Source organism: the organism of the source record quoted next, unplaced genomic scaffold, assembly GCF_019419815.1.
Source record: "Pyrus x bretschneideri cultivar Hongxiangsu unplaced genomic scaffold, Pyrus_bretschneideri_v1 Contig6, whole genome shotgun sequence".
In the NCBI taxonomy this organism is placed as follows: domain Eukaryota; kingdom Viridiplantae; phylum Streptophyta; class Magnoliopsida; order Rosales; family Rosaceae; genus Pyrus; species Pyrus x bretschneideri.
The window spans coordinates 8,977,014-8,997,849 of NW_025999798.1; the positions used below are offsets into that span (position 1 = coordinate 8,977,014).

Below are 20,836 nucleotides of genomic sequence, written 5' to 3' on the forward strand. Positions count from 1 at the left end.
CCCTTTAAACTACATTAGTTTGAAATGTCCGTAAAGTATCATCATATGATTGGTTTTAGGGCACATTTCCAACAGACAAAATGGACAGACAGTGGATACATAATCATAATAGATGTGCTATTCAGTACTTGGATGGAATAGATGAGTTCATTAAATTCGCCACTAGACACAACCTGGCTTCAACTCATATCCGATGTCCGTGTAGGAGGTGTAACAACTCAATGTGGGAGACATTCGAAAATGTTCGATTTCATTTAATAAGAAATGGGATGATGGAGACCTATACTACTTGGTATCATCATGGAGAACGATTAGACCAAGCTTCGTCTTCATACGTGATACGAGTGGAGACTGCTGAATCTAATGTGGATCCTAGTGAACAAGTTATGAATATTCTAAATGACGGTTATCCATACGCCTCGAGCAACACCAATCAGGAAGGGGGAGATGACGGTCGTCCAACCATGGACAATGAGGCATTCAAAAACTATGAAAAACTATTGAAAAATGCGAAGCAAGAATTATATCCAGGTTGCGATAACTTTTCGGTGCTCACAGCAATTGTGGAGTTGATGCATGGTAAGATCAAGTTTCGTTTGTCAAACAAGTGCTTTGATTACTTTTTGAGAGTTATCAAGAGGATGCTCCCAAAGGAGAATTGTTTACCTGAAGATCATAAAAGTGCCCAAAAAGTGTTGAAGGGTCTCGGATTGGGGTATGAAAAAATTCACGCATGTGTAAATAATTGTATATTGTTCTATAAAGAGAACAAACAATTGGATAAATGCCTTGTCTGCAATGAGCCGAGGTTTAAAGTGACATCACAGAATAGAAAGACTAAGATTCCACAAAAAGTAATGCGTTATCTTCCATTGAAGCCTAGGTTGCAGCGATTGTACATGTCGATGCATACTGCAACCGACATGAGATGGCATAAAAAAGGACGGGTAAATGATGATGTTATGAGGCATCCTGCAGATGGAGAGGCATGGAAAGAATTTGATCGGATGTACCCTGATTTTGCAGCTGACCCGCGCAACGTCAGATTGGGACTTGCCACCGACGGATTTAATCCGTTCGGGGTTTTAAACCAAATCCATAGCACTTGGCCAGTTGTTGTTTTTCCTTATAATCTGCTGCCTTGGAAGTGCATGAAAAAAGAATACATGATGTTGACTCTATTAATTACCGAAGATCCAGGAAAGTCTATTGATGTTTATTTGCGGCCATTGGTTGATGAGCTAAAAGATTTGTGGGAAAATGGTGTTCGTACGTACGATAAGTATACTGGGCAAATGTTCACCATGCGAGCGGCAGTGATGTGGACAGTAAACGATTTTCCCGCGTATGCAATGGTTTCTGGGTGGATGACTAAAGGTTATTTGGCATGTCCAATATGCAAGGAGAACGTAACATCGTCCTGGCATGCGAGAAAAGTTTGTTATCTTGGTCATCGTAGATGGCTCCCTTGGGATAATGAGTGGCGTCATAATGATAAAGCCTTCCATGACACAAAAGAGACTCGGCCAAGACCAAGAGAATGGTCCGGAGATGAGATTTTGGATCAGTTAAATCAATTGGAATTCGGTCATTTCGGCAAAGGGGTCAGTAAGCCCAGACCAACTACACATCTGAACTGGACGCACAAAAGTATGTTATTTGAGCTCCCGTACTGGTCAAAGTTAAAATTGAGATACAACCTCGATGTTATGCATATTGAGAAAAATGTGTTTGATACTTTGGTCGGGACAATTCTAGACATTGAAGGAAAAACAAAGGACACCATCGAAGCCCGCCTCGATTTGGAACGAATGGGCATTAGATCATCCTTGTGGATGAAGAGAGTCGGTGGTACATTGAAGAAAAGCCATCCATTTTTTACAGTTAAGCCAAATGGGAAGAAAGAGTTTTTCAACTTTATTTCTTCTGTAAAGTTTCCAGATGGGTATGCTTCCAATATCTCGCATTGCGTGAACGTGAAGGGGTGTAAATTTTCAAACATGAAGAGTCATGACTGTCATGTGATACTCCAACGCCTTCTTCCGGTTGGTATTCGACACTTATTGCCTCTTGATGTGGTGAAACCAATCGTATTGTTGTCGAGATTTTTTTCGCAGTTGACTGCAAGGTGTTTACGGAAATCAGATGTTAAACAATTGTTGGACGACATTGTGAACGTCTTATGCAAGTTCGAACAGATATTTCCCCCAGCTTTCTTTACAAGTATGATTCACGTGATGATTCACTTGCCAAATGAGGCATTACTTGCCGGACCAGTGAACTGTCGATGGATGTATCCAATAGAAAGGTACTTAATTAAGCGTATATATATATATATATATATATATAACAGATTCATGATCAATGAACGTTTTAAATAATTTGTTGCATACCTTTTATTTGTGCAGATATCTTGGTGAGTTGAAAAAGTGTGTTCGAAATAGGGCAAAGCCCGAAGGATCACTGGTGGAGGCATGGGTTGCATATGAGTCACTTACTTTTTGTGCAATGTATCTTGAAGATGTTGAGACAACTTTCAATCGTCCTCAACGCAATAATGACGGTGGTGTTAGAAAAGAGAAACTGTCTGTTTTTGCCCAAATTGCACGACCATTTGGCGATCCTGTAAATGGCGAATCGTTTACCAAAAATGACATGGAGGTAGCACATTGGTTTATACTCAACAATTGTGACGAGGCTTTGCCATACCTTGAAGAGCATGAACAATTGATGAAGCGGGAACATCCTTCACATTTATATGCCAAGAAGCACCGTGACTTGTTTCCTTCGTGGTTTCACGCACATGTAAGTTGTATGTGGTTTGAATTGAGCATATTTTCCAACTTGTTCATGCATTTCTTTAAATTTGGTTACACTAATATGTTAACTTTTTGTATATGTCATATTAGATGAACAAATTGAAGGAATTGAATTCACCCTCTTACGATGAAGAATTATATAACTTGGCGAGAGGACCGCTTCACGTTGAATTGTTCTCGGGTTGTCATGTAAACGGGATCAAGTTCTTGGGGGCAACACGTGATGACAAGTCGTCTACTCAAAATAGTGGTGTTCATGTCCCGAGTGCAGGCGACAGTGAAGACATTGATTTTTATGGCAAACTAACTAGTGTAGTACAATTGCTTTACAAAGATAGGTATCAAGTGATACTATTTAAGTGCCTTTGGTTTGATACAAACCCACATAACCGAACGAGTGTTAAGCAAGATCATGGTTTACTATCAGTAAACACTACGACACATTGGTACGATGAAGACCCATACATTTTGGCAACTATGGCGAAACAAACATTCTATCTAGATGACCCTAAAGCCGGCAATGGTTGGAAAGTTGTTCAGAAGATTGAGCGAATAGGGCTATATGATATTCCGGAACTAGATCATGATGACAATGACGACATTGCTGACCAACAGTTATCATCTTCGATAGAAATTGGTGAAGAAACACTCCGAGATACTAATATTTTCCAAGAACCGTTTGACATACCTGGAGTACCTGAATTCGAAATATCAATTGACCTTGGTGATTTGCCTCAATACAATGCACCAGAAGAGGCAAATGAAGATGAGGACGAATGGGAATCTGGAAATGATAGTAGTGAGGATAGCGAGAGTTATTATTGTAGTTCGGATGATGATTAATATAAACTTGTAAAGGCAAAAGCAGGAGGCTGGGGGTTTAACAACGCTTCTCATCTACCCATATTAATATTCCCAACAAATCTTCTGATCGTCTCCATTCTATAAAGATAAAGATATCATGTAAGTTTTATGTTTTATGTTAGTCTCATGGAAGGTTGTGATGTCTTTTCATTTGAGTTATCTTTATTATATCTTTGATTACCTACTACCAAAGGTCTGATTACCTCTATGTCTGAATTATTGAAATTTATGGATAACCTCTTTGCAGGTTGTGGCCCAAACCATCCGATCATGCTATAAAGGTATATGTTTTCTGTTATCACTGTTAAGTGTTAACATAATTTGTTATTTTCTTTTCTTTTTTTTTGTCCGACTACCAACATTTATGTTGAGATCCTGTGAGTTTTATGTGCATTCATCTTTGACTCAGCCTCAAATGATGGTGGTCTCAGATCTGGATGATGTATTTGTTCCATTGCCTGATGATCTTTTTGTTAATCTATCTGAATCAAGAAGTGTAGTGGAGTCTATGTTTCAAGACAACGTGAATGTGGAGTCTGCTTTTGGTCCAGCTCTTAAAGCCTCGCTTATGCTTATGGAGTGTGAGCTTCTTCACAAATAGCAATTTTAATTTTACCTTTGGATAAAACTTATCACCAATTATAAAAGCAGTGTGTTAAGTTATGTATTCCTTGAGTAATTGACTATTAAGTACTTCATTATGCAGTTCCAAAAGTCTGGTTGTTCATTTACTTTGCATTAACTTATGTCCACGCGTGTGCTTTTGCAGAGTAACCTTGGGGGAAAATTGTTAATTTTTCAAAATACACTGCCATCTCATGGTGTTGGTAGCTTAAAGTTGCGTGGAGATGATCTTCGTGTCTATGGCTCTGATAAAGAGCATCCAGTAAGACTACCAGAGGATCCTTTCTACAAGCAGATGGCTACGGAATTTACCAAGTTCCAAATAGGGGTGGATGTGTATGCCTTCAGTGACAAGTACACGGATAAAGCTTCATTAGGTACATGTTTATAGTTTAATCATATTCTGTTTCACTTTCATAGAACCAAAGATCAAGATGATGTTGACAGATAGTAAGATCTTCTAATGATACTTCTCTACATTAATATGTTGAGAACTCATATATTATCCGCCAATTTTGTAGTTGTTGCCCTTGTGGGGAAATATGCTTTAACCATGGTTTTCTCCAATTTATTGCATTAACTGTTCTCCTAGAATATTGTAGTGCTTCTTCCCTATAGTGAACATTTTTTAAGAAAGAATCTGAATTTACATATTTGAAACTTTTACTGTCTTGTTTGTAGTTCTTGTTTATCAGGGTGTAATGGTTGTTTGAAATGTGTTCAAAAAACTTTTACTGTCTTGTTTGAATTTACATATGTTCGTCAAGTGATTTATGGTGATGATCGATTGCTTGTTATGTAGTCTGAAGATACTGATGAACTTAAAATGCTACTTCTTAACCTTCCAGTTATGTCTTTACATCACATACTTGATTGTTATTCTCATCTGATGTTTTGTAAGTTGGATTGAATTTTATGTCTCTAAAGTTGTTTATGATGAGTGTTTAATTTTCTTTTTTCGTCTCTTTTAAATTTTGGTTCAGGTTTCTTATATCTCCCAAAATTGGCCAGTTCAACATGTAGCTGCTAGCAAGAATGGAATGTACTTTGTCGCTTCCTTTTTGTAGCTTCCTTTTTGGCCAGTTCAAAAGAGTGTCAGTTTTTGGAGAGGTGTACAAATTTTCTCACTTTTTGTAGCTTCCTTTGAATATATGCTTGCTTGGCATTGGAGAAATATGAACATTGGAGATTTTTCTGAACTTTATTTTGCTTGTTTCTCACTCAAAAGAGCCGCACACTTCATTCCCTCTCACTCTCTGTATTGGGTCCTGCAGTTCTCCGCAAGTTATGGGTCCTTCGATATGTAGTTTTCGAACTTTTAATCTTGTTTCGGTTAGCTCATCTCTTACTATCCCAAGTTGTTTAGCATTTTTTTTCTTTTGCATCGTCATGGAACACCTTAAGAACCCTTAACTTGACAAACATGAATCTTGATTTGGTGGTTAAATGCCTAGGCACCTACACTTTTATGCCATTCATACTTTTAGTCCAGTTTATGTCTACAATTTTAAGTCTGCATTCTATCCTTTCTGTTGGTACAGTTGAATTTTTTTAGTTGTTTTATTATGTACTATTGGATATTTATAATGGGCTAATGTAAAATTGCAGTTACGAATTGCTTTTCTATCCAAGATATCATCTTGATCAGAGCTCGCTACTTTGTCAAAAACCATTGCTGGCTAAACCAATGGTGATGGATGTCTATCAAGAATATATACTTGCCACATATCGCCCATTTGATGTACACATATTCCATGTCAAGTTATTTGGTGAATTCACTACTCCAAATTTACAGGTAATGGAATGTTTGCTAGCTTCTTTTGTAATGATTCTAATTTTATAGAATATGGTACTATTTACAGATAGTTGAGCGCTTGTGATTTCATTTGCACGCTAAATGAGAATAATTTAGTGAAAATTATTCTCCATACGTTTTAAGTGATAAAATGACAAACAGCTTTCTACAATACGAGAACTCTCAATTATGATTGCAAATAGCCATCCTGTAGCAATGCGTTAGTACTTGATCAGTTTCCAAGAGAGGGCATTTCAACAATCACATTTCTTATTTATCAGGGTGTAATGAATTTACATATTTTTTTATTTGCTTTTTAATTATATGAGTCGAGCTTGAGCGAGCTTAAAATGTACAAGCTTGGTAGATAACTTGAGTCATTTTGAGTATACAATAAATAGCTCAAGTTAACTTGGTAGATAACTTGAGCTATTTTGCGTGACGCACGTGTACCTAAATAGCAGTGTCTGATGCCGAGGAGAAGATTTTCCCCGAGAAAGCACAGGTTAAGGCTGAAATATCTCGATTGCAATTAGAACGGACACTTTTAAAGGAGCAAATTAAAGACTGGGAATCTCGTGCTCGGTTGTTGGAAGACGAAATCAGACAGATGAAGTCTGGAAAAGCAGAAATGGAGGAGAGACTGAATGGCGAGATCGTACAGTTGAAGGCAGTCATCCTTGAGAGAAGCAACCAAATGGAGAATTCAAACAAGGCCCTTGATGCAATGAAAACAGAAAGATATGAGCTCAGCACCAAAGCCACAACATTACAGGCAGAGGTGAGTTCAAGAGACAATCAGATCAATGAGAAAAACAAGACCTTGCAGCATATGCAGACGGAACATCAAGAACTGCTTAACGGGGCTGAAGGGGAGCGTAAACAGGTGGAGGAGCTGACAGAAAGAGCAAAGGAACTCGAAGAGGAGTTTCATAGGCAAAGATTTGTGATCATGGAAGGAATAGAAGAAAAAGGAGAAGCTATAAGGCAGCTATGCTTCTCGCTTGAACATTACAGGAATCAAGAGAGTTCCAGTTTTGGCAACTTAAGCTAAACACAAAACATGTTGTCATCGTTTGTGTAATACATAAATTTTTGAGTGCCTTTTTTTTGTACCGGGGTCTAAAATGGCCAGCTGAGTGATGAGCTATAGGCCATGCTCTCTCATGGTTCAATGAATGTGAAGTTTGTGTAGTGTAGTATACATATAGATGCAGAGGGGTCCTGTCTTAAGGACCCATTTGAGTCACTAATTTACCTTGAAAAATGGTGGAGAGGGCAGAAATTTGCGTGATAATTCTGGTTTGGTGTTTGGTTTTGGGGTTGAAATTGGCACAATTGAAAGTGTGTTTGCAAACTTGAGACACATGACTGCATATTCATTTGCTCTTTAAAATTTAGGGAAAAAAAGGCATACGGACTTTGGATTTTGTCATTTTACCCTCCGAACTTTCTATTTGGTTTTGTGCCTCCTAGGCTTTCAATCTGTGCCATATCTTTCTCAATTTTATTAATTTCATTACGTGTAATGCAGTTGACTCTTTATATGAGCATATACGCCAACCAAATGTTTTATCCACAAGAAAAATTACCAAACAGTATTACTAATAATGAAAACTTGAATCGGATACACTACTAATTAAGGCAATCTCTAACTATGGAGGGCTACATAGGCCTCAAAAATATAATTTTTTAAGGAATAATAACAAACTAATTTTTTAAATTTTCAAACACAAAATATATTCAACATAAAGTATATAACACAAAATCTTCAAACACAAAATCTTTAAATTTTCCGTCTTCAATCTTATTGGCTAAATCTTACTCTCTCTATATTTTTATTACGTACTTTTTAGTATGCCCAAGTACCTTTTCACCATGTGAATAACTAACAAGCTCAAAAAGAAATGCCTAATTGCTTGGGGGTGGCACTTTTTAGGCCTTCTAGAGGCTGATTCGAGCCCCAAATACACCCATTTGTAAATGCCCTTTGGCTGGAGATTATTTTGTTCAATTTCAAGGTTAATATTGACCAAATTCCCTTTGATTGGAGATGGTCTAATTAACATCCTAAACACACAATATCACTACAAGTATAGCACAGATGTCTTTGGTATCCACTAGTGTAAATGTTTTAAATTGACGATCGAATTAATTCATTGTGTTCATATAGGGTTAAAGAGTGGAGCTGTAAAAAAACATCAAAATCGGAGTTACAATAACTGTTAAATCGTGATTTTTTCGATTATTGCCATCGAAAAGGTTTGTCCCGTTACTTGATATCTGGATGTTTGTTTTTTGCGATTTTTGGTGTACACGATCTCGAAGCATATACAAACAACTTTGACGGTTGGATCGTTAAAACTAGTTTCGTACAATGCGTATCACATCAAAACATTAGATTCACTAACATTTGGAGTTTATTTATACTTTCATCAAGTATAACATAAGATTTTGAGGTATCCACTTGTGTAAACATTTTAAATTGACGATCAAATTTGTTTATTATATTCATATAGGATCAAGGAGTGTAGCTGTAAAAAATCATCAAAATTGGAGTTAAAATAACCGTTAAATCGTGCTATTTCGTTTATAATCGTCGAAAAATTTTGTCCCGTTACTTGATCTCTGCATGTTTGTTTTTTGCGATTTTTGGCTGATGCGATCTCGAAGCATATACAAACAAGTTTGACGATTGGATCTTTGAAACTAGTTTCATACGATTCTTTTCTTATGAAGTTCAACGGTATATATATTTACTAAGTAGATTTTAATTTATTTATTTATTTCGTACTTATAATACTTAAGAAATTGACTGTATATATGAAAAAAAAAATTATTGTGGGTTTTTGTTAGAAAAATATATTATTGTGGGGTTTATGTTTTAAAAAAAAATTGAATTTGAAAGGAGAAAAGTCACATTTTCGGTAATTTTTATAATAACTTTTTTTTTCCAATTAAATACTTTGCGTGACGCCTTAGTACAATCGTCGTGCAAAACAACTTTGCGCGACGTCGAATTAAACACCTACGTCGCGCAAGGTGTGATAATTTTGGCGGTATCATGGTGAAAAATAGGCGTTTTTTTTCAATTTTTCCAAAATTTTCCACTTTGCCCTCTTTATCTCCCTCAATTTGAACCCAAACGACAACCCTTAATTCTTTATCTCCCTCTTCTTCTTCTATTCGAACCCTCCTCCTTCTATTCAAACCTAACCCAGCTAAACCCTCCTCTTTCTATTCGAACATAACCCAGAAATCTTGAACCATCCCTCTTTATCTCCCTCTTTCCTCTTCACAAATCTTGAACCCAGAATCCCGTCCCCTTTCTTTTCCTGTAGACCCCAGATCTCTTTCTCTCCTCTTCACAAATCTTAAACCCCAAATCTTTCCTCTTCACAATCTTGAACCCAAACCTGTCTTTCCTCTTAACAAATCTTGAACCCAAACGACAGACCTTCACGCAAATCTCGAAGCCGACGCGAATCAAGTCCCAAAATCAAGGTAAGGGTTTCTGATTTTCGATGGGTTTTTGTTATTTAGGGTTTAGGCTCAAATTGCAAGTTGATTTTTGAGTATTTTGTTGATGTATGTGTGTTTTGTGTATGAACATGAAATTGGCTTTTATTAATTTGATTTTAATTAAGGATGCATATGCCGTGTTAATTAAGGACCTTTTTAACAGGCCGGCGGCTGATGAACTTAAAATGCCTTCAGTGACAAGTACATGGATATAGCTTCATTAGGTACATGTTTATAGTTTTATCATATTCTGTTTCACTTTCATAGAACCAAAGATCAAGATGATGTTGACAGATAGTAGGATCTTCTGACGAGTGTCCCTTTGGTTTTGGAATTGCTTGCCATCCGTTTTCTTTTTCTTTTTCAGACGATACCTTGACTGCATAAGCGGCAACAACTTCACTGGTGTTTTTCCTTGATGGTTTTTACCTTATTAAGTGTTCTGTGTCTGTGGTATAGAACTCTCACTGTTTTCGATCAGGGTTTTGCTTACTTTCTTGCTTTTTATCTTCATAATTTCAGAAAAAAAGACTAATTATTTGGAAAAATTAGAGGCAGTCACCTCATACAGAATTTTGATTCCTTTAATGACTTATTTGGAAAATTTTCAGAACTAAAATGTATAAACTTTTGGTTCAGGGCTGAAAAGTTTCTAACAATGTTATAAAATCCAACTAAGACCAACCATGTGATACCTTGGCTTTTCCTATATAAATGGAGTATCCACCTACATGCACAGGGTGACCTAATTTATTAAGTTTTGGTCAGTTATATAAAGTCAATAACATTTATAAGGAAATATGGCTAATAACGTAGCCATATCATAATAAGCCTCATGGTCAAAATTTTCTCCAATGTTTTGTAATGATATATATATTGCGTAGAAGTGTTATGTGTTCTATAATGATATACATATTGCGTAGAAGTGTAAGTTGTTATGTATTTATGTAGTTGTGACAAGATTGTGGCTTGTTGATGGTGTTATGTGTTCTGTAAGTTGGTTAACCCATGTTGCGTAGAAGTAAAAGCTTGAAACTTTTAAAATGTCGAACTATCATGTGTGTTTTCTCTTCATAACTGTTTGTACATTTAAACTGAAATCATTGATGTGCATAGTTGTATATTGTGTTCATCGAAACTAATGGTGCTTTCTACCTTCATTTGGGGAAATAAGGTTAGTTTAGTTGATTAAACGCCATTGAGATTGAAAGTAATGGTGGTTTCTACTTTTATTTGGGGAAAATAAGGTAATTTATATTAATTTGAACATTATTGAGAATAAATTGTTTGAAAAAGTTTAGTGGAATTAGGATTTTTTTTTTTTCCTTTTAGGTTGGGGGGGGGGGGGGGTGAACACATGTTTTTCCATTCTCTATCTAGTGGGGAGGTGTAAGGAGGACATGATTAAGTATGAAGAGAGTTGAATAATATCATTCATAAGTTCTGGATTAAACGCCATTTAGATGACTTGATGTAGCTCTCATACTTGAACTTCAAAGTGATGAAGTCCAACATGTGTTTCTGTAAATTTGGTTTTCTTGTGTCTTTACTTCATGGCGCAAGAATGTATTCACTTTTATTAGTCCAAGTGGTGATTAGTTTCAAATGCAAGAAAGGATTAGTTTCTAATGTTATATTTTTATGGTTCAAAAAGTGTATAGATGTCGCAGTTGATCACTCGTCGTCGGAGTGTGACCAATGCGCCTCCTGCATTATCAACATCTACTGCTCCACCCATGAGTGCTCCATTGATTCAAGAGCCTACACCCCTTGCTGAGGCTACTTCTACGGTGTCTCAAGTGCCCGTCTCATTGACGTCATCAGTGTCGGTTCAACCGCTCAGTGCACGACGGCCTCACCTGCGCCGCCGCGAGCCAGAGCCTTCTGATCACACTTCCTCGGCATCCAGAGTCGAGGGTGAGGCCTCCCAGCCAGGTACCTTTTTTCTAATTCTCACTACGTTGCATTTTTTTTTTCATTTTAAAATTATTATTTTTATGATGGTGAAAATATGTTGGATTGTAAAAATGTGTTGCAAGTTGTGAATTACTGTTATTTTATTATTTTAAGATTTTGGAAAATGCTATACTATTAGGGGAGGTTGTGTCGAATTTTTTGTACAAATTTAAGCTTAAGGTTTTCACTATTTAAGTATTTTTGGCCAGCTAAAAAAAACACCAGGGGGCCTATTCGAATGTTGAAGCAGAAACAAAACGTACATCAGACCGCCTCCAAGATCAAGATTGTGTATGACCTGCGACATCGTGGAGCGGCACAGCAGCATAGCTTCATCGCTAGTAGCTGTGGTGTTGTTATTCGAGACAATTGTCCTTTTCAGTGGGAGTCTTGGGCAGAAATTCCCGAGGACACAAAGGAACTGGTGCGACATGAGTTGTCGGTTAGTATATTAATTTTTAGCCCTTATCATTTTGTTTAATTTTGTTTACAAATATTAAAAACCAAAATATATTATCTTTAATATTATTAAATTTCTTACTATTATTTTATTATTTTTCATATTCGTAGTTCATTTATGATCTTGATGACATATCCCTCGAGGCAATGGCCTACTTAGAGAGGACCTTATCAATTCGGTACAAACATTGGAAGAACAATTTTCACAATTATTTTAAGAAATGGGATAATCTGGAGATTGCTCGCTTACATGTTCCAAGCGAGTTGAAGGACCGGCCAGAGGATTGGGAGTGGCTCTGCAAGCATTTTATGGACCCAAATTTTGTGGTATGTACATAATATTTTAATAACAATTTATTATTGTTTTAGTTATTTTTTAAAGCTTTTTTTATTAATTTATTTCAATAGTCGCACTAACATGTATATTGTGTGTTTAACAGAAGAAATCTGTTGCTGGCCAGAAAGCTCCGGAGTCAAAGATACTTCTCCACCATTCTGGTTCGAAGCCCTTTTCGTATAGGCTTGAGGAACGACGTCAGGTAAAACTATATTAACCTTGAAATTTTATACAATTTATTTATTATTATTGATTAATAAAATTTTCTTAATGTTTTTTTTTCTTCAGGAGGGTTCTAAGTTCCCAGAGATCGACATGTTCAAGGACGTTTACGTTCGCCCTGGTAATGAAACCGCTGAGCAGTTTTATGTAAGTATATGGAGCCTTTCCTTTCATGAAGCCCAAAAATGTCTGTTTAAATGCAACAGGTATTAGGAACAAATAGAAACCATAAACAAGACAAAATCAGTAAGAAAAGGGTACAAACTCGGTTACAAATTAGTTTGTGAGCCAAAGACTGTCGATGTTCATATGTGCTGGAGAGAATAAAAAGATTATGAAGATCATTCCATAATGAATATGCCAATAAGATTCTTACCTTCAATGCCCAGGAAAAGGACTGCATATTTTCATCCCGCAGAAGCGCACACCCAAAGAAACAAGTCATTCCATGATTATCCACTCCAAGCCAAATGCCTAACAGCATATCATAGGCGTCCAACCGATGAGTTGTGTCAAAAACCACTGAGTCTCCAAATTCCTCGTACAAGTGAACTGATGAAGAATAAGACCATGCAATATGTTCCAGTCTGTTGTGACCATCTATTTTAAATTCATACTTGAAATTAGGGCTTTCATCTTTCATCTTTTTGCACATTGCTATAAGATCAATTGCATCATTATCTCTATTAACATTTCTAAAAGACTGTAGTAGGTTTCTCACGTCTATCTCAGTAAATGGCAAGCAACCTAGTTTAACATACTATGGTGGAAAAGAGCACTGCTGTTCTCCAAGAAGCAGCATCGCTGCTTACCCCAGAGACTTCGATCGAGGAGGTCATGGTACTAGAGGATGTAGGTTTTCAGATCATGACTGAAATCCTAGATCAGAACCTTGGTCGTCGTCATGGCCAAGTTGTTCGGGGTATGGGGAAATCACGAGTTCGTCAGACGGGTGTCTCTTCTTCCAGATCGAACACAGCAGAGGTTGATGCATTGATGGAGGAAGTGACAACCTTAAGGGGTAAGCTTGCGATGCAGGAAGAGCATATGAGGGAGCAGATGAGGGCCCAGGGCGAGCAGATGAGGGCCCAGAGCGATCAGATGAGGGAGCAGATGAGGGCCCAGGACAATCAGATGAAAGCGCAGCTGAGGGCCCAGAACGAGGAGGTGAGGACCTATGCTGAGACGGTGAGAGACCTTGTACGAGCCATACAGATGGCTGGCCTACAAGTCTCGCTACGAGTACCTTATCTTGATCCACCTTCGACCTCAGAGCCACCTCACCCTCCCGATACTCAGTAGCTTGATGTTTTATACCTAGTTCACTTGTAGTTTTTTCTTTTTTTGTTTGGACATCTTGTATGTACATTTTTATATATTTTATAATTAAATACTTTTGCTTGGTTAATTAATTATTCTTTACAATTTAATTGTAATATATTTATCAAAATTTTTTTTAAAAAAAAATAGTTTTGAATAAAACATAAAAAAAAAGGGGTTTGCGCGACGTAGGTCGCGTCACGCAAGGCAACTTTGCACGACGTAGCCCCTGAGTTGCGCAAAGATCCTTTGCTCGACGTAGGTCATGCGTCGCGCAAGGCCACTTTGCTCGACGTAGGTATTGCGTCACGCAAGGCCACTTTGCACGACGTAGGTCCTATGTCGCGCAAAGGCTCTTTGCTTGACGTAGACCATGCGTCATGCGAGGACACTTTGCATGATGTAGGTCCTGCCTCGCGCAAGGCCACTTTGCAAGACATAGGTCCTATGTCGCGCAAAAACTCTTTGCTCGACGTAGGTCATGCGTCACGCAAGGACACTTTGCTCGACGTAGGTTCTGTGTCGCGCAAAGTGGCCTTGCTCGACGTAGGCCATACGTCGCGCAAAGCGTCTTTGCGCGACGCAGGTTATATCTTCGTCGCGCAAACTCTACTGTCACCGCCTTGGCGCGACGGTTTTTGCGTGACAAAGGTTGCGTTGCACAAACCCTTAGGCAACGATTTTTGACTTTGCACGACGAAGGTACCTACGTCACGCAAAGTGTTTTTTCTACTAGTATATAATATATGTTGTAGTTGTCCGCCAAAAGCCAAGAAAATTACATCTCTAGTGTAGGCTATAAATTGAACATTTATTGTTACGGACTTAAACTTAGATTTAGTTTCTGGGCAAGTATAATAGAAAAGGCGTTAATTTTGTTTCTAAATTCTAAAAAAAATTGAAATCAAATGAAAAGAAACTTGCATAAATTGATTCATACATTAGTTGGAGGATTCAAAACTTCAAAATTATCATCCCTTGGTCAAGAAGAGCATATTTTTCTCTATGAGACCGTTTTAAAGGTTTAGCTAAAATGAATGTATGATAAATATTGTATGATCGTAAGGTTTGATATGATTGCAGAGTTTGATTATTGAGTGGGTTTATTAATAAAATTTAATTTAATTGTTAATTTCATTTTGTATTTGATGGTAATTATGCAATAAGGTAGAAAAGATAATTCACATTTAAAATTTACGTTGGGTGTATAAATAGGTTATATGGGTTTAAATAAAATTTTCCAACTCTTATTAATACACAACCAAAAATGAATCATGGTTGTGATGAAATATTTTACGAAAGTTAGGTGGACAAGTTCTCTCATAGCACGAGTACACTATCAACATTTTGGATCAATAATATGATTGTATGTCTCGATATCGTGGTATCACTATCCAAAACATCAGTGTTGGTGTGTCCGGTTGGTCACATAGTGACCACAGAAAGATAAAAACCACCCCAAGGTGACATAATTTGCTCAACAAGTTAGGTAAACTGTTGAACTCTCATGGAGGAAAGCCACCAGACGAAGCGGTAGACAGCAGTTTCATTCCTCAGGGGTGACCCAAACATCTCTACAATCATTAGAAAATGAACATTATTTTAAATCTTACACGATTCTTCGGGTAAAACTTTAACTTTACCTGAGCTAAATAAACAAAAAAATAAAATATAAACAAAGCTTTAGCTTTAGTGATATATCAAATTTGGGAGGATGAATTTTGGAGACTTCAGAAAAGGAGTAGGATTGCTTCCCTGCAATTCACTTCTTTATGAAAAAAAAAGAGTATTCAACCCCTATCCTATAAAGCTTCCTTTCTTTTCTTTCATTTTCCTCATTGTTTTTTTATTGGATGAATAATTATTAGACTAGAAAAATGTAAGGTTAGGACACTTACGTTAGGTTAAATCGTCTTTTTGTGTATGAGTGATTGTGAGTTATTGATGCATACTAAGTTCATATGCACATATAAACAACTTTCAACCACCCATGATAATGCACACGAATAAATAACTCATAGTCGCTAATGCATGCAAATTAGCCTTGCATTTTTCACCATTTACATTACATGTAATTATTTGGAGCACTGGAAAGGGAACAAATTCGTGAGCTCCCTCTTTGTGACGCTGCATGCTTAAGCTTTCCAATTGGAAGGGGGAAAAGAAAAAGGCATATAAAACCAATAGAAAATAAAGTCATGAGAATAAGCTTGATGGGATGGTAAAGAAAATGAAACTTTAACGAAAAGTTTCTGGTATTGTTTATTTTAAAGAAAAACCATATTTTTACACTAAAAGGTCAATCTTGATACTATTTACTTTACCCTTTATTTTGGTATTTATCGTTAAAACTCAAAATTTTCAAACATTTTTTATTAGTTTTTCTTAAAGAAAAAGGCATATAAACCAATAGTAAAAAGGCATATACTAAAGGAAAAAAAATTGAACTTAACTTTATAATGGGTTAGTAATAATATGATTATTCATCTTTGGCGATAATCGAATCTAAGACCTTTCATTTAGTGGTGAATTAAAGTTATATAGTTAGGATCAAATTAATTTTATAAGTTTAGGGAAGTTATTACTTAATGGAGGTGTAGTTAAAAAATATTATTTATTGACTTAATTATCCTAAATGAATATTGTATTTTCTAAATAGAATTCCTTAGGCGCAAGTATATTTTATCATTTCATACTCATTGACTATTATAATTATGTGGAGGCGTGTTTCGTTAAGATAAAACAAAAAAAATTATAACTTTACTGCAATATAAAGTTTATTTCAATACATAACTAGCCTGAGTTGAGATCAAATTTTTTTTTTTATAACTTTAAGGTTCGTTGTTGTGACATCCCACATCGCCCAGGGAAGTGATCCTTAAATGTATTTCCCATCCCTACCTAGCACGAGGCATTTTGGGAGCTCACTGGCTTTGGGTTCCATAGGAACTCCGAAGTTAAGCGAGTAGCGCGCGAGAGCATTCCCAGGATGGGTGACCCATTGGGAGGTTCTCGTGTGAGTTCCCAAAAACAAAACCGTGAGGGAATGGTAAGCCCAAAGCGGACAATATCGTGCTACGGTAGTGGAGTCGGGCCCGGGAAGTGGTTCGGCCCGGGCCGGGATGTGACATTGGTATCAGAGCCTATCCCTGGCCGGAAATGTGCCGACGAGGACGTCGGACCCCTAAGGGGGGTGGATTGTCGCCCAGGGAAGTGATCCTTAAATGTATTTCCCATCCCTACCTAGCACGAGGCCTTTTGGGAGCTCACTGGCTTTGGGTTCCATAGGAACTCCGAAGTTAAGCGAGTAGCGCGCGAAAGCATTCCCAGGATGGGTGACCCATCGGGAAGTTCTCGTGTGAGTTCCCAAAAACAAAACCGTGAGGGAATGGTAAGCCCAAAGCGGACAATATCGTGCTACGCTAGTGGAGTCGGGCCCGGGAAGTGGTTCGGCCCGGGCCGGGATGTGACAGTTGTTCTATTATAGACTATTTTAGTCTTTCTGTGAAAAATCTTCGTTGAATTGAGAAAACTACTATTTCAAGGGGAGGAGATTGATTTGATAAAAATATCCTTAATTTAACAGAGGTTTCTCATATAATGATCAAAATGATTGATGGTAGACAATCTCAGTGATCACTTATATCAATTTAAGATCTCTGATATCAAAATGAAGAGTTATGGTAATTTCAAAAACTATTTTTGATAAAATCAAAAAATCAAAAAAAAAAACCATAATTTTTTAGATAATAAAACGGTAAAAACATATGTGGAATATAACTTGGTCAAAGATGGCAGACAAGCTGAATAATGATAAGGCAAATTCTAAATTTTTTATTTGTAAAATTATTTATAAACATGAATAATGCGCTCAACGATCACTCTAAGAGTTGTAATTTACAGACACAACATGCCAATATCCCCAATAGTCCAAGCCAAGACATTTTTATATTTCCCTCCACCCAATATTATTTTGTTACAAAGTACCAAAAAATAGGGTGAGCATAAAAACTACCAAACTCGAAAACCGAATCGAACCGTGATAAAAAAAATCATAAAAAACTACGTTGACCAAAAAAGTTAAAACCGGAACAAAAATCGAACTGAACTATTTCAAACGGTTCCGGTTTCGATTTGGAAATATTAAGAACCGGAGGAACTAGACCTAACTGCTTTTAATATAAATTATTGTTTTATTATTTTTTTTTATATAAATAAGATATTTTTCCAAGAAGACCATGTGCATAAGCCCAATATTTTTCTTCACTTCTCTTCCCCTCCTTTGTTGTTTAATCACTTTTCTCCATTATTTTTCAGTATATTATCCATTATATACATTTTAGTTTTAGTTTAAGATCTACACTTTGGTCTTGATATGTGTCATTCTATCTTTTAATTTATATGTATACACACACTTTCTATCTTTCGGTCACAAATATTGTAGATCTAGTAGTGGAAACTCAAATTTACATGAATTTGTGGTTGAAATATGTGTATAGTATTAGAAGTAGAAAATTAGAGAAAACATATATGTAATTTTGGTTAGAACAGTAAATCGGCATAAACTGAACCGAAACCGGCGTGAACTGAACCGTATGGTTTTAGTAATAAATTTAAACGAAACCGTACCGAACATAACTGTTGAAATTTTTCTGTTGTGGTTCCATTTTAAGGGTGAACCTGGACCGAACCGGAACATGCCCACCCCTACCAAAAGATTTAACATTTCCCTCACCAACTTTGTCCATGTACTTGACGCGTTACACATGACGGATACCAGACCGAGGACCTCCTCAACGACTCCGTTAAAACAGACTTCAAGTAGGCCCGACTGGTGCGAAAGACCCAGTCAGCTTCGGACGGATAGCCTTTGGAAAATCAAAATGTGGCGGGCTCCCCACGCGGCAAGTAGCGAAGGCGGGTGGAAACGTCATTTCCCTCCGGTCCTTGTCTATAAAAGCCTCATTTCTCCACAACACACATAAAACGGATTTGCAGAAAAAATATTTCAGAGCTATAAAACCTCCTCCCCCCACCCATGTGAGGAAGAAGAGGAGGCCATAAAAAATTTCAAAAAACAAAAAAAATATAGAATTTTTTTATATTTTTGGTATTTTTAGGTGATTTTTTGGCTTTTAGGGTTTGATATTATGGGGACTGAGATCTTACGGCCTCAGGATTGTCTCATCGAAAGGATCAGAGTCCGTCCGGCGTCATTTTCGCGCCGGAAGAGCTACTACTATGGGAGCCCCATCGCTAACCAGAATTATGTTTCTAACCCTAGATCTAGAAAGGCGGCAGTGCGATCCGAATCCAGGAGGATCCAGGTGCAGCCGGCGGATGCGGCGCCGGTTGCGAAGACGTCCAGCTCCCACGACGACCTTCGGAGCTTCAAGATGGAGAAAGTCACGATCTTGCGGCGAGGAGAGTCGCTGGACTCGAAGATGAATGAAAAGGGTGGTTTGGCCGGGACCGGGACCGGGACTGCGAGGCTCCGGCCCGGGCCGGAAACGGTGCAGAAGCAGGTTCGGATCGTGGATCTGAGGTCTCCGGTGGGCGGTAAGACCGACATGTACGCCGGATCGGCGTTCGCGGTGTCGCCGGAGCCGAGCTCGCTCCCGTTGCCGTCGTTTTCGAGGAAGAAGCAGGTGTCGAAGGTCGTCGACGACGACTCAGCGACTCGAGACCTGAGGCGGTTGCTCCGGCTCGATTGAAAATGGAAAACCCGGATCCGAGGACCCCAAGAAGAGGACCCTGAATGGATCCGATCTGATACGGTTCTGTCCCTTGTTGTCTGCTCGGTTTCGAGGTCGAATCGCTCCGTGAATTTTTTAACGGCGGTTGATCTGGGATTCCGGGAAAATACGGGGGCGAATTAGTAAGTTAACTACTGTTTGCGGGTACTTGGTAGCTTATGACCGTTTTGTCGGAAGGGAAATATTGTGGGGTTGTTATGGTAAATTAAATGTTAGAATGGGGTGAAAATGGAAGATAAAAGAAGACAAATTGGGAAATTTGGGGGTTGATTTGTAATATGTGGGGTAAATTAGTAGTGGAGTTTAATTATGTGATTTGTGGGTGGGCTCTGTTGGGAAATTGAGAGGTGGGTTTTCATGTATGATAATGTATTATTGTAAAGGAAGTTAAGATTTGGGCAGAAGATTACTCTTAATTTTATGCTTTTTTGTATTTTTAGTTTTATTTCCACTTAGCTGTGAGATTTGTAATTTGAAGGGAAAAGATTTTTATTAATTTCATCTATTAAATAATTAAAGAGTGAAGTGTCGATTTAGTTTCTGAATTATCAGCTTAGTAAAAATTAGTCTGTGAATTATATTTTTTCGTAAAATAAGTCTCTAAATTCATTAAAATTGCTAATTTCATTCATACTATTATATTTAAAACTACTTTATCTAATTTTTATCAACTTAAGTTATGTTACACACTTTAAAATGTAAATACCGTTCTTTTCTCGTCTATAAGTTCTTAACATTTCATATAGATTGCGAATCTAACGTTTAATTTAGCCTTCAAAGTTAAATTCATACATTATTTCTTTATGTAAAATTTCCAATTTACCCTCCACTGTGTATCACATGCGTATAACGTGACTTAAATTGACGATAAATTGAATATAGTATCTTTAAATATAATATGATGGCAAATTTTTGTAATTTAAAGACTGATTTTTCTGGAAAAAAAAACGAAAAAAGTTTAAGAATCTGAAATTTCACTTAGGTGTTAATTCATAGATCAAATTGGCAGTTCACCCATAATTAAATTATACACACATAAAAAAAAAAAAAATTATGAGTAGTAATGGACACGTTCATAATGGGTGGAAAATGGATTTATTTTGAGAGAGTGCTCAAAATAATGAAGATTTAATATCTATAAAGTAAAATTTGTACGTACTTT

General features: G+C 37.2%; 2 protein-coding genes across 2 annotated transcripts; both read left to right on the forward strand.

Moving 5' to 3' along the window:
• The first annotated feature begins 272 nt into the window (after positions 1–272).
• LOC125471489 lies at positions 273–3,662 on the forward strand. The gene is made up of 3 exons (XM_048571925.1): positions 273–2,308; positions 2,409–2,805; positions 2,910–3,662. Exons 1-3 carry the CDS (start codon positions 273–275, stop codon positions 3,660–3,662), a joined length of 3,186 nt encoding a protein of 1,061 aa, XP_048427882.1.
• A 15,402-nt stretch (positions 3,663–19,064) lies between these two features.
• Positions 19,065–20,192, forward strand: LOC103943587. Its single transcript, XM_009353895.3, has one exon. It carries the CDS (start codon positions 19,069–19,071, stop codon positions 19,630–19,632), a length of 564 nt encoding a protein of 187 aa, XP_009352170.2. The 5' UTR covers positions 19,065–19,068; the 3' UTR covers positions 19,633–20,192.
• Positions 20,193–20,836: the final 644 nt, after the last annotated feature.